The sequence below is a fragment of the Carettochelys insculpta genome, chromosome 2 (assembly GCF_033958435.1).
Source record: "Carettochelys insculpta isolate YL-2023 chromosome 2, ASM3395843v1, whole genome shotgun sequence".
Taxonomy (NCBI): domain Eukaryota; kingdom Metazoa; phylum Chordata; order Testudines; family Carettochelyidae; genus Carettochelys; species Carettochelys insculpta.
In genome coordinates this window covers 188,766,413-188,781,250 of record NC_134138.1, presented here as the reverse complement: position 1 = coordinate 188,781,250, position 14,838 = coordinate 188,766,413, and the positions used below count along the sequence as shown (strand labels likewise).

At 38.2% G+C, this 14,838-nt stretch overlaps 1 protein-coding gene across 2 annotated transcripts in view; it reads left to right on the top strand.

Annotated features, from left to right (window-relative positions):
- AVL9 (AVL9 cell migration associated) overlaps window positions 1–14,838 on the top strand; it is a 54,504-nt gene that overhangs the window by 21,789 nt on the left and 17,877 nt on the right. For both annotated transcript variants that reach the window (XM_074988148.1, XM_074988150.1), the window contains exons 4-10: window positions 1,794–1,865; window positions 3,904–3,993; window positions 4,507–4,573; window positions 5,227–5,267; window positions 8,113–8,151; window positions 10,647–10,716; window positions 11,219–11,763. In XM_074988148.1, coding sequence (XP_074844249.1) covers window positions 1,794–1,865; window positions 3,904–3,993; window positions 4,507–4,573; window positions 5,227–5,267; window positions 8,113–8,151; window positions 10,647–10,716; window positions 11,219–11,763 — 924 coding nt within the window. The remainder of the gene's footprint in view (window positions 1–1,793; window positions 1,866–3,903; window positions 3,994–4,506; window positions 4,574–5,226; window positions 5,268–8,112; window positions 8,152–10,646; window positions 10,717–11,218; window positions 11,764–14,838) is intronic.

Sequence of the window (14,838 nt, the reverse complement as noted above, 5' to 3'; positions counted from 1 at the left end):
TATCCAACTTGATGCTATTGTCAAAGAAATTGAGGAAGCACCATTTATAGCTGTTTTACTAATAGCCTGCCATACCCTGTAAGTCCAGCTTTTGACTATACTGCTTTATGCAACAAGAATGGTGATGTTGCAGATCATTTAGTTGCTCGTAATGATGTTAATAACAATCGTACTGCAGCTGGCCTTTACCAGTCTGTTGAAACTGTGTGCCAGAAGTTTAAATATGTTGACAAGGTTTGTAGTTTGGACATATGGTAGTGCACCAGAAATGACAGACGACGTAGAAGTTAGGCCTCAAAAACATGTTAATGAAATTGTTTCTCCATGCACTTCTTGTTCATTTTTATGTCATTGATATATTATAATATTGTGCTTCATTTGCATCATCTTGTCTGATAGCTTTTTTGTAAGAGAATTCTTGGGGGAAAAAAGCAGTCTAGACGAGGTTCTTTTGGGGGGGAACCCCTTTTTTGAAAGAACCCTTATTCCTGAAAAAAATGAGATTTACAGATTCTTTTGAAAAAGGGTTTTTTGTTTTTTTTCTCAAGAGCCCCATCTACGCTGCTTATTTTTTTTTTTAAGAAAAAATTCTCTTCCAAAAAAGCAATTGGATGAGATGATGCAAATGAAGCGCAAGATTTGTAAATCAGCACTTCATTTGCATTTTTGTTTTCCCTCATTTGCATTTCTCTTTCAAAGGAGGAATCTAGTCTGCACATAGCCTAACAGATGCATTGGAGCATAAGCTTTTGTGGGCAAAGATACACATCTGATGACATGGGTCTTTTCCCAAAAAAGCTCATGCTCCAGTAAATCTGTTAAGTCTATAAGATGCCACAGGACTTCTTGTTTTTGCAGACACAGGCTAACACATCTACCCCTCTGATACATATTTGATGAGTTTTGGAAAGAAGTGTCAGTTAGATGCACTTGAACCTTGGTGGCAGGAAACAAGTAAAGGCCAAGCAATGTCTCTTTGAGCTTATTGACGCTGTCAGAAAATAGTTGTTTATATGATTTGGAAGTGGAGAGAAACTTCACTTTGCACAGTTGCTGAATGCAAAACAATTGAAGAAGTTCCAGACACATTTTCTGGTTGATGCTCACAACTCTCCAGAAGAAACATCTTATTCAAATATTTTTGACAGCAAGTTGCATTCTAAGCTCTGTGCTGTGTACAAATGAAAACAGTGGCAAGGGAAAGGCACATTTGACTTTTATTGAACTATTCATGTGCTGGATTTACATACTGGCTTTTCTAAGGTCAACGAATTGGCTGCCTTCATTCTGATTATTTCCTACTCTTCAGCCACAGTGGAAGGGCTTTTGTAAAACTGTAAAGCTTATATAGACATTCACACACAATATACAGTGCGGAAAACACCTGCCCAGTTTGGTTCCATTCTTGATCAAAAAGAACCGCTTTGGTACATGTGTAGGTTAACAGATTTTTATGACTTTGTCACTGTAGAGCTTCTTACAGAAGATAGAATGGATTTTTTTTTGTTTCAATAGAAATGTTAGGTAACCATGTATTAATATATTCTCAGCTTTCATTATATTTGGCTTACTAGTATTTGGCAAAAAATGTATTTGGTTTATTAACTGCAGTCTTATGTTTTAGAAGATATCTTTGTTTTTTGTCATCTAAAAAGTTGTTACATATTTTATTAAAAATGTCCTGGCATACCACTAGGTAGATCCACTCTCAAATAGCACATTCTGATCAGTGGTGGCTTTTAATAATTTTACAATATTTTATGTATATATATTTTTACTACTTTATTTCTTAGGCACTGAAAGTGCGGCAAGCAGATGTCACTCGAGAAACAGTACAAAAAAGTGTTTGTGTTCTAAGCCAGCTGGTAAGAGAACAACACCATACTTCAACTTTATTTATTTTTTTTAAAGAACACACCCAAAAACCTGATCTGACAATTTTTTGTTTGGAAATTTTCATTATTTTAAGTGTTCCTTGTTAGAACCATTTTAAATGGTAAAAAATGAGCACTGAAATCACAGCTGTGCTAGAAGACCAAGTTGCTCAAATTTTATTATAATTCTTGCAACTGGAGAAAAAAGTCAAGTGAGGGAATATCTTCTGTTAGACCGACTTCCGAGAAAGGTACTCTCAGCATTTGTTGGGAGGGAGTATTTATGTCAGACTTGAAGAAGGTTCGGGAGGGAGTATTTATGTCAGACTTGAAGAAGGTCTCTGTATGTCTCTCACCAACAGAAGGTGGTCTAATAAAATATATCATATTATCCATCTTGTCTCTCCAGTATCTGGTGGCTGACATGACTACAGGTACACCGCATGTAAAAATACATGCACTTTATCCTAAGTTGTCTTATGATCAATTTGTGTTTTTATTAACTGTCCCAAGAAGACTAGCAGTAATTGTATGTTCCATTCAGGACATATCTGAGCTGCCAGCTACAGGCTCTGGCGCAAGGTGTAGCAGGGGGGCTATTCTTTGCACCCGAAGGGGTGGGCCAAAAGAGGTAAGCCCTTAGCATTGCCCAGACTGTGATGATCCCTCCCACAGCCCTAAGAGCCATGCAGAGCAACACACTGGCAGCAATTCAGAAGGGTCTGGGGCTCTGGCCGCTGCCACATCAGTGGTGGCACCAGCCAGGAGCTCCGGGCTCCTTTGAATTGCTAGGCCCTGGGGCAGTTAGCCCCCGCCCATCCGTTTGCAGGCTTGTCTGCTGCATTTGGAAGTGTAATTGCAGCATGATTCGATACATCCATGCTAGCTTAGTCTTGCTACTATGGTTAAAACAGTAATGAAGTTGTGACCGCATAGGTTTCAGTGCAGGCTGTACAAGCACACTGGGAACCCAGGTTGTGTGCTTCTGTTGCTAAGCCATGCTGCTGTGCCTTCACTAGAGGCTACCAGAATTTAAAATCACAGGGATATGTATGCCTGCTGTTGCTGCAACCTTACCTCCAATTGAAATGTTCATATATGCACAGTGAGACTTCTTCTGGGGGATGGTGGGTGTAACACTATAAAATTGCTAATTACCTTGTCAGGTAATGAGAAACCTAGCAATGGACAACTATGGAATGAAGCTTTTTGCTAGCAGTTAATGTAGTACTTTAATATTAACTATCATAATATTAATATTAGGATGTGTGTCTCCAGAATATATTAGGTGTAGACATCAAGTTATCTGGTAGCCAATTTAGGTTGCTTCTTACAATTAGACTATGCAGCTACATTTAGCATGCAGAGAAAAGGAATTTTTTTGTTGAGAGATGAATTCAGCTACAGTAGAAGCTTGATTATCCAGGATCCCTGGAAGCAGAGATTGCTGGATAGTCGAATTGTCAGTAAGTCGAGTTGACCACATTGGCAGGGGCTGCGCCACTCATGAAGGCTGGAGGGGGACTGTCCCGCTGCTGCCAACCCCAGAATCGCAGCCGGCCCCGCTCATTTGAACCCACCCAGGGAGGCTGGACTGTGGTAGCAATCCCAGGATGGGAAGCCGACTCGTGATAGCCAGCCCTGCTCAGCTGGCCCTGCCAGCGGGGAATGGGCATGGTGTGTGTTTTGTCTCCGTGGCTGATGGTCCCAAGTGCTGGTTAACAAAATGTGCTGGTTTTCCGAGTTCCGGATAACATGGCTTTTACTGTATATGAGCAATATAAAGCAGTACAGTTCTCTTTTGGCAGGATATTGAGTGACAATGCACTGTCTGCAAATGAAACACAAGATAAGTAAAATGCACAGCGAGGGCCTTTGTCTTTAAAAGCTACACTTTTGTCTGTATCAGAAGACAATGATAGTTGAGGGTGTGGAGGAAGAATAATGCAACTGGAAAGTAGCAATATATGTGCTCTTTTCATCTGCTTGTCATTCATAAAATAACATATCCATTTCTCTGTTTTTCAAGCCTTTGTATGGATTACTTCAAGCAAAGCTACAGCTCATTACTCATGCCTATTTTGAAGAAAAAGACTTCTCACAAATTTCAATTCTTAAGGTAACTTTTCAATATCTGCTACTACAGTATAATGCCTCTTGTGTCTGTTTATAGGTTTTACATTATAAACATTCATTAATCAATGTATTCTTGTATATATTGTATGTTCAAAGTTATTTTCTTCCTATTCAGCTATTTTAAAGAATTATTCTTTTTTAATGTATTTGCCCCCATCCTTATATGGCTCCTTCAAGGATTAAACTCACAACCCTGAGGTTAGCAGGCCAAAGCTCAAACCACTGAGCTATCCCTCCCCTCATGAAGTAATATATTACCCTAATATGAATCGAGAAAGGAATAGATTTCTTGTTAGTAACATGTCTGGGGAGAGTATCTTCAGTGACACTTTTAAACTAACAACACAATTATGAACAAAAGTATTCTTTTGTTTGTCCATCTCATTGAAGCAAATTGTTTCATTTATTCTGATCACTTGGGTAGCTTTTTAGAACAAGTGTTACTAATCAGATGTGGTATTCATGTGACATTAATATTTTTATTGAACTTTTACAGGAACTTTATGACCATATGAATAGCTCCTTAGGAGGAAGTATGCTGGAGGGGTCACAAGTTTATCTTGGTAAGGGATATTTTTCAAGCACTACTGTAAGATGATATATCATCCAAATCATTCCCTCTGAATTAGTTTTTTTATGTGCATTAAAATTTAGCACCATGGATACATGTGCCTTTTATGGTAGTTTTATTATTTTCCCCTTTATTTATGGAGTTAAATAGCTTTTAGGTAAGGTACCCATTACCTTTTTTTTCCAGAATATGGATCTCAGTTTGGGTTGTAATCCATGATGCATCTGTGATACCTCTTGATACCTGATTGCCCTTTTTGCCCTGGAAAATCTCCCCCTACATCCACAAACCATAGGAAGGGTTGTGATTTAGAAAGAGAACTAAACGTAATTGTTTAACCAAGTGTTCCCAAAAGGAGATGATTTGGCCACAGTATGAAATAAATAGCTTCAGTATGAAATAAATAGCCAGTATGAAATAAATAGCCACCTTCTTTAATGCAGAGTTTCCATCTTGCTTTCAACCCTCTCATTCTTGAAAGAGAAGGTGAATACTTTTCAGTTAATTTACCAGCATGTTTTCCATGGTAATGGGGAATCGTTGTGTGTCACTTTAGCTTGTGTAAAAGAAAAATGGGGGACAGGAAGAAAGACGTTGATACCTCTTGTGCATCTTCACTAATGGATTTATTCTCAATTGTTTTAGGTCTGTCTCCTCGAGATCTTGTCCTTCAGTTTAGACACAAGGTATGCTTTTTCATGTGGCTTACAAAGTACATCAGCAGCATTTTTTTAACATGATAAAAATGTAAATTACATGATGAGCAACTAACTGCTGATCATGTGCACACATACAATTCTTCATATTTTAAGGGCCAGACTCTACAATACACAGGAGGTGTTACTAAGTAGCTTGATACAGCCTCCTGTGACTTTCTGACCTCAGATGCAGGTTGTTGCAGCCTGGGTGGTGTTGTCTGAAGGACCATATACTATCTAGAGATACCTTCCAGTCAGCCATGTTTCTTGCCACCACATACTACCCATATTTTCTTGCAAGGGATTGAGAGGAGGGAGATGTCACAACCTCTCTGTTGGTTGCTTGGTAGTCCCTCTTTCCTCTCTTTCCATCACCCACTAGAAGTATCTCCAGGAGGCAAGTTTCAAGTACTCTTTATTCTCTTTGGGCATTTATCACTCCCCAATTGAGGGGGAGGGGAAAGCCAGCCAAATAGCCTCAAACCCCCAACATATATCAAAGAGTAGGAAATAGTGGTGCCATCCCTTAAATGTGTTATCTTAGTGGTTAGAGCAGGGATGAGCAAACTTTTTACATCAGGCCCCACTTTTTGTCCCTGCATTTAGCAGGACCACCCTCCCCCCAACCTGTGTAATTTAAACCAAACAGATGAAAATTTTGGTTCTGTCCATATGAAAAAAAGCCCTTTCTTCAAGCATAAGAAAATAAGTCTGTAGAATGTAAAATCTTTATGAATCAGTATATAAATATGAATACACATACATAAAAACAGTAATATATTTCAGTGTTTTTAATGAGGTAGATGAGCCTGACACCAAGCAACAGATTGTGTCCCCCCTATGAAATTTCATGCCCCCCCAAGGAGGCCTTCCCCCACCTTTGTGCACCCCTGAGTTAGAAGATGTATATAGGATGTGGGACACTCAGGTTCACATCCACACACTGCCTGATGAAAGTGTGGCCTTGAACCCCTACTTGAACTCTTCCCCATCCTGGGTAGGTGCTGTAACACTGGGCTGTAGAAACATTCCCATTCACTGTATGGCCTAATGAATATTTTGTTGTTTTACACAAAGTGGAACTGCTTCATAAGTAGAGCTTGAGAGAAACTTGTCTCAGAATACACCCTAAGTGAGTGTGCTAATCACTACAGTATCAGACCTATGTCTCTGTTCCTTGCAGGCAGTGGGGATTTGAAACCAGGCCTTCCAGCTCCTGGCTAAGGGCCCTATTCATTGGGTGGTTGGGTAAATTGAGCAGATTAGGAATGCTTGGAGCAGCATTTCCCTAACTGTGGTTCAGAGAATACTGGTGTTCCATGAAAAAATGTTGATGCTAGTGATATTTTTCTGTCTAAAATATTAAATATGAAATTAACGTGTCAAAAATACTAACATTTGAATAGTGTTTAGATTGTAGGTATATTAACATTTATAACACATTCATAATAGTATAGTTGTTATGTGACTCGTGCCGAAACAGTCAGAGTCAATTCGGATTGTTTCAATACGAGTCGTGTTCAGAGAAATCATGTGATGCTGCACCTGATATGAGGATCCAGCTCTCCAGTATCATTCCTATTATTAAGTGGATTTGTGATCAAAAGATGCAAGAACACTCTTCTCACTGAAAAATGGTCAGATGTTACTTATTTTTATTTCTCAATAGTTTTCTGTAAAAATAACATTTATAAAAATGGAAAATTTAAAAATATTTTTCCATACCTAATTTTATTTTGAATTTTTTTAAAATGAAAACTGTAAGCTTTAGGGAAGGGCAGTCCTCTTTTGAACAATATTGTCCTTTCCGTTTTTGTACAAAAGAACAACATTAACCATCCTTCTTTCAGCTTTTATTTTTAGTTTATTTGTGGGGGGGGGTTGTACTTAATTTTTAAACTTAATTATAGAGTTGCTAACCATCCGTCTAGTAGAAGGACATTAATTTTTCATTCAGATGATTTTCTCGGTTTTTTTTTTGTGTGTTGTAAAAGAAGACATCTTAAAAAACTAACTCTTCTCAGTCGACTTTTGAGCATTACATGCAGCAATTTTTTGGTATGAAACCCTCCAGCCTACCCCTCACATTCTGACCAGCATATATGTGTTCCATCAATATATTCCAAGCCCAGAAGTGTTCCATGGCCAAATTAGTTTGTGAAACACTAGCTTAGAGGATAGCTATGGATTGGGCCCTGCAGGTGAGATTGGTGGGGAATATCAAACTTGAAGGTCTCGCCAGGATTTAGGCATAAGTTATGTACTGATGTAAGGACTTAGGTATCTATGTGTAGCTGTGTGCATTGAAAGATTGTTAATAGTGGGAATTTAGGTGCCTTCAGAGTTGGGCAGCAATAAAACTGAGGTTTAAAGATCTAAATTTTGGACTTTGCCCCTTATGTGACAGTTAGAGCCACAAACAGATTTAGGCACCTAACCCTTAGTGTTCCCCTTACATTAACACATCCCTGTGGAACAGTAGTTTTCTAACACAAGTCACATAAAATTTTATATGTGTAATATATTTTTATTTTAGGATAATAGACCTTATTTTTATTTATTAATAAACTTCATTTAGGAAGCATGTAATTCGAGTAATCTCTTCCCACTAGGGTGCTGTTTTAATAGATGTTTAGATGGAACAAATAGAATGTCAAATATGCTGTACCCCAAAAGTTTTTCATTGGCCAGATATACTTAGTAAATTTTTGCAGCAATTAAATGGCTAATGGAAGCTTTTTAATGAAATGGTATATGGTATACATATGTAAATGTATAGGTTTTTTTCTGTTTTTAGTCACATGCCTTGTTAATTTTTTTTCTTATTTTTCAGGTCTTAATCCTTTTCAAATTGATTCTTCTAGAGAAAAAGGTAGGGTCTGTAGGATGAAGAGGATTGAAATGGAGATGTAATGTTTTATATGACACTGCAAAACGTGTTAGTGAAAGATAAATACAACACTGAATATGCAATATATATTTACACAAAGGTATAAGTAAAACTGGAAACTTTATTCCCTTGATTTAAGTGCTCTGTGCATGTGTATGCTTCTCACTGTTGATTTTCCTGTTACTGACAGTTATTCCAGAACAAAGGCAAGTAAGATTTAGTAAACCTGGGTAGGGAAATTTTCACAGTTTAAGGGATGGTAGTATATATCATAAAAAGGCACTGAGAGAATTAGCACAAATAATAATGAGAAATGGCCAACTACATATGAAAATAGATGGGAAGTATCAGGACCTAAATAGTGCCCTCATCACTGTAAAACTAAAATCCTTATTTGATACATAAGATCCAGCAAAATAGAATCATTTAAACATAAAACAAATTATAATATTGCCAAAAGAAACAATCATTTGGAGCCTTTTTCAAGTTTTAAATCTTTGTTAGTTGTATGGGTACTCATCTGAAATACATATTTAGTGTCCAATGTCATGCCTGTCTAGTCAGTTTAACTTTGATTCACGGTAAATACAAATAAGTATTGAAATAAGTAACTAGTTTAGATCCACAGAGAAGTGTAGGTCTCCATTACATTTATCTTCAGACTGCCTTACTGCCTAAAACAGGTGCTGTCTTGGCAATTCAAGGGGAATGTGGAACATGTATAAATAGATAAGAAATAGAAACAAAAGACTACTTATTTATAACTTTGTATGTTGGAATAATAGCTTTCAGTAAAAGTGACTGAAAATTGGCTCACAAATACATGGCCACAGGGATCTTTTTTCTACAAGATTTTCATGTTAAAAGTAAAAATTTTTGCTTTCCTAATGACCTAGCTACATTATAGGTTCATCTACTTGAAAAAAATTCCTTCAAGGTGCCTTTATATAGGACAGCTATAAAAAGAAAAATTAATGGAAGGGTAGGAAGTAATGTCAGCAAATCATACATGAGCACAATTTTTATCAAGGTTGCATGAAAGCACTCAAAAATCAAGAAATTCAAGTGTTAAAATTGCATGCACAATCTTAACTCTTCCCAGTATGCACATGCATTGTGATAGCTTATAATTACTCAAATACAATATCACATTTTTTCCACATGAAGCCTTTGTTGTACTAAAATAGCGTGCTCTTTTTTTGCCTAAATCAATTAAAAAATGAGGATAACTGGCCCTTGCCAATGAACTTGAGCAGTGGCCAGCAACAGCAGGACAGAGCAGCACCTGCCATGGAGGGACTAGTCAGACCTCGTGGCTGTAGCAGGCCAGGCAGCAGGACCTCAGTTAAAACTAGCTGCTGTCATTTAATCAGTTAACCATTTTAACACACATAAATAATTCTGAGCTATGTTCTGAAGCTATGCAAACCACAAGACGCACATTCACAGGAGGAGTGGAGAGAAAAGTTTTCCCAAGCTTTCTCAAATTATTCAAATACACAGGCCTACTTTGAAAAAGCTGAATATCTGTTCAATAAAAGTGAGAATTCTTTCTGAACATACAAGCAGAAAATAAACAAAGTCAGCTGCAAAAAGAGAAAGCACACTGGTTTCCTGTAGTCCTTGCTTCTGAACACATTCTAAGGTTCCAGAATAGTTGCAGGGAAACCTGTACAGTCAAAACTTTAAACATACTAAGCCAGTATGCCGCAAAATGTCACCTGTTGTTGATCAGGAAGATGCATTTTGTTCTGTGGATCAGCTCCCATTAATTCATGGGTTAATGTCTGTCTCATAGGTAGGAGGCAGCATTTCACCAACTACAGCTGGGTTTTGGCACCATCTCTAGATAGTGGCCTTTTGGATATTATTGCCAGGATCACTCTGCTTAGCTGTCTTGTCACAGGGTGAATGGAGTCAATGTGCATCCACACAAATGTAAAAGAAAAAAATACATTAAAAAAGCACTAAACTTAAATATGTAACATACCATGCCACAAACAAAATTTTGGCCATGTGTGGGAAGAAGAGAGATTCCTTTACATGGGTGTGTTTTTTAAAACTGTCTTGGCTGTCTCCAGTCAGGTAACGGTAATGTGGTATCACTCCCATTCTTCAAGAGTAATCACTGGTAAGGACTAGGTTGTGGAAGGTAGTTTTTCTAATTCATTTAATCACTGTTAAGATGGTAGCTAGCCATTCTTGCCACCCCTAAAACTGACCTAACCATACAAGATTGAATTATCTAAGTGTAGTAAATACCTTGTTATGTCTTCTCTTTAATGTTTATCTGAACAAAAATGTTCTGGTGGCTTTTATGGAAGCAAAATTCTCCGATTCTCCATAAACTTTTTTTTTTTTTTTAAGTTAGAGAGAGAGAGAGAGAGAGAGGCAAAAAATGATGTCCTCAAATTTGTTTTTTTTTCTCTGTGATTTAATCTGTCATTTTAATTTTCCCCTCATTGCCATCCCCACAGGTGTTATTTTATATTTCTCCAGTAAGTAGACTGGTGGGAGCACTGATGACTGTCTTGTCTCTCTTTCCTGGTAAGTACAAGCAGGTTTGGGTGATTTTTCTTGTGCAATTTCTGTTCAGAACTGAAACTGACAATGGTATACTTGGGAGAATGGACTTATGTGACATCGGGGTCTGTATTAGTATATTGCCAGAATACCATAGTCACAATGATTTTGCATGTAAACCTATGTATTGTTTTTCTGAACACACCTCATGACACTTAGTATTTATGGAGTGCTCCTTACATTAGAAATAAGATATTGAAGTCTGTTTTTCCTCCATGACCTACATTTTAGGTATCCTTAATATGTGACTGAATAAATCATTGGCTCTATGTTCTTGCCAAATGTATATCGAACGTTAAATAACAGTTCTAATCCATTTGGACAGCAAAAGCAGAATGGATTTTAAAGTGGCTTAAAAATGCATGATGTTTTTGTTATGATATACAAAAAAGCATTTCCTACTCCACCATTATCAAAAATCACTAAAATTTTTGGTGAGATACTTGTGTGTGTGTTTGTCCTCCAGGTATGATTGAACATGGTCTTACCGACAGTTCACAGTACAGACCAAGGAAGAGTGTATCAGAGGATACTGGCCTGCAGGAAGTTACTCCCCAGTTAGATGATTATGTTTCTGTGTCTGCTGCTCAGATTTCAAATACAAACTCGGGAATGGGTGAGGGAGGCAGAAGCTTGTCAGGACACCAAGTACTAGAGGCTGAGAAAACAGATGTGCCTTTAGCCCATTCTGAAAAGAATTGCAGTGAATCACAGTTCAATGGCACTGGACAACATTTGAAACCTCCTTCACGCACTTCTCCGGAGTCTTCTGAAAGTGACTGGGAGACTTTGGACCCTAGTATTTTGGAGGATCCCAACTTGAAAGAAGGAGAACGTGAAAGTATTGTATCAGAACAGACTGAAATCCGTTCAAAGAAATGCACAGCCTCGGAAAGCCTTCCAATCACTGTGCAGCCTCAGGCAAAAACAGGACATGTAGTTCTTGCTCCTGGACTGATATCTGGGTTGGAGGAGGACCAGTATGGCATGCCATTGGCTATTTTTACTAAGGTAAACATTAGTGAATATTTACTAACACATTCAGGCCTAAGGTTTCAAAAGTGACTAAAGATTAGGGTGCCCAATTGAAGCCTATTTAAAATATGCTCCATACTCAAACGTAGACTCTGACAAATGTGTTTATTTTTGTAAAATAAAAAAAAAATCTCACTTTCTGGATGTATTTTCAACCCTATGTGCATATGCACTGCATCCCAGGATTTAGTGACCATTCTGTGTATTTTTCTCATTCAGTTAATTTTTCTAAGTCAGGTTGTTAACAGGCAGTGAGTTACAGACACTTCTTGATAAACTACTTGTCCCAGATGGGGACCCACCCATGTATTGTTTCTGTTTTACTTCTAAAGAACTTTTATTTTATTTAGTAACTTCTGAATTAATAAAATATTTTTAAAAAATTATGAATTTGATAACACAAAATGGTGAAGGAGTATCCGTTAGTCTTTTCCTAAAATTTTCTTTGCTCTAATATCTAAGCACTTGCCACGTGAATGAGCAAGGTAAGGTCCCTACTGATCATCCATGAAGTTTTCATCTTTTTATCTTTGATAAAGAGGCATTACTCAAGGGGAATACCTATTTAAAAAAAACAAACAAACAAACTTTCAACTCGTTGATTCATGTAACGAGGTCATGTATTTGTTCTGACTTTAAAATCAACCTTTTGTTTGCATTACAGTTTACCCCCCACTGGGGATACCTTGCTTTGCTTGCATATATGCTGACTAATGAGGCAAACATTACTCAGGAAGTTAAAAATTAAATACACTTGCACCTAGCATAGATTGTTTTGCACTGCCATTGGAAATAAGTTTTAGAGAAAGTGCGTGAGAGAGGCACGCATAATCTTTGTGCACTTGAATCTTGAAATTGAAATAAAACTAACAACTGACTTGCTGCAGCAGAAGACCCAAAAAGGCTGGTCTCTGGACTCTCGCAAATTGAAGTGTCTCATTTACAGAGTGATCAGACAGCAGAATTCCCTGGCCAAAGATTCACTGAAGCCGGGGGTGGGCAAGATATAGCCCGTGGGCCATATCTGGTTTGCCAAGCTGCCAGGTGTGGCCCACAAACCGACCTGCAAGCACAGAGCAGCTGGCTGCATCAGAGCAACCTCATGCTGCTTTGAGCAGCTTCCCGCTCTATGTAGATCTCTGCTCTGGACCCTGGGGACAGGGGGAGGCTTCATGTGCTACCCACACCCCCTAGAAAAAGTTGTCAGATCCCATTGGCCAGTTTTCAGCCATCGGCATAGATGCAATCTGATACAGTCTTACAGTGATGCAGAGCAGTACAGCTGCATTAGTACAGCTGTGCCACTGTAAGCTCTCTAGAGTAGGCAGAGCCTTACATATGGAGGCAAAAGAATGCAATCAACTCAAAAATAAATTTCCATCTGAAAATACTGTAACTAATTATTTTGTTAAGTAACCCTTTAGTTTGATAGAATGGAGAGAGAGTAGGTGGGGGAGTTTTCTCTTTTATGTGTATTTTCTGGCTGCTTTCTTTTGTTGATGTGCATTGTCTGTGTCATGACAGCCCTCTAGGACCCTGCTGGTAGGTATGTGTGTGTACACAAAAGTAGTAGCATGGCCGAAATTGGGAGAGTCTACAGTTAATGGCAAAAAAGAGATGGTAGTGGGATAGGAGGAGCAGGTCTGAACACAAGGTGAATCTGACCTTAGTTGTGAATCTCTGAATACTTGGCCTGTCTATTTGAAAAGGCTTATCATGTCGGAAGATACTGATCTGCCATGATCGCTTTAGCCTGAGTTCTGAGTCTTGGAAACAAAGAATGTGAACACAAACTCACATTTCGGCACCATTCTTTGTAGCTATATTCTGAAATCCTGCATGTTGAGAGAGACATGAGATAAATTATGTCAGACACCTCAGGTTTTATACATATATATTGTGAATGTAGATGGGAAAGCTTGATAAATATCCATTGCATTTAAAAATGGCTTCTGTGGTGGGAGTTGGGACTTGCAGTTGGTGACTTTATGTCGCTTTTTAGGGACTAATGGAACTCCTTAGAATATCTTAAATTGGTAGTTGTAGAATTAAATGGTTTTATAACATGATGTTCTCAGTGTTCCAATCCCATTGGATCAGTAATTTATATTAGAAGCAACACATTAAGCTGCCCAAAACTAACAGCTGAAATGCTACTACCTCTGTACTGCCATCACTCCGAGTAAGAAAAAGCTCTATGTAAATCAACCACAATTAGATTCTTGACCAGAGCAAAGGTGTCAATCCTCACGGTGCTATCAAAGCAAACTCCGACTCTGTTGGATGACCAGAGATGCAAATTACACAGACAATCAATAGCTACAGAAAATACAGTATTTGATGTTCCAGAGTTAAAATTTAGTGAATGTCAGTATAAGTGACTTGCAGCTGGAATTATGCCAACTAAGACAGATATATAGAGAACGTACAAAATGACAACCAAATGCAAAAATTTTTATTAGACCAACTTTTAATGGCCAGAGAAACAAACTGTCAAGCTTCTTCAGGGCCAGGAAGCTTACTCAGAGGGCATATTTACATTTGAAATGTTGCATTGGTGCATCTGCACCGCTGTAGCCTTTTAACGATGTGCTGATTGTCAATGGCAAAGAGTTCTCCCGTCGGCAGAGTTAATCCACTTCTCTGAGAGCTGGTAGCTATGTCGATGGGAGAGGTTCCCTTGTTGCTGTAGCACTGTTAGTCGGTACTGTGGTTAGGTCAGTATAAATACACCACTCAGACATATGGATTTTTCACATCCGTGGTTGATGTAGTTCTACTGATGTAAATCTGTAGTGTAGATCAGGCCAGAGTGTTGCAGCTGAATACAAGATGGAACAAATTGTTTATCATAACTAGGTAGCACATATTTCAGTGGACCATTCGAGGTGAAGAGGTGCAATCGCTGTGAGGAAAGGAAGGGAATGGGGAAAAGCAGATGTGGGGGTTTGGTTAGAGGGAGATAGATTGTTGCAATAGTGTGTCTGTTCAGTCCTTTATTTTCAGTGTCTAGCAAAATTATAATCTCCTAGGCTTGTCTTTTGAAAGTGT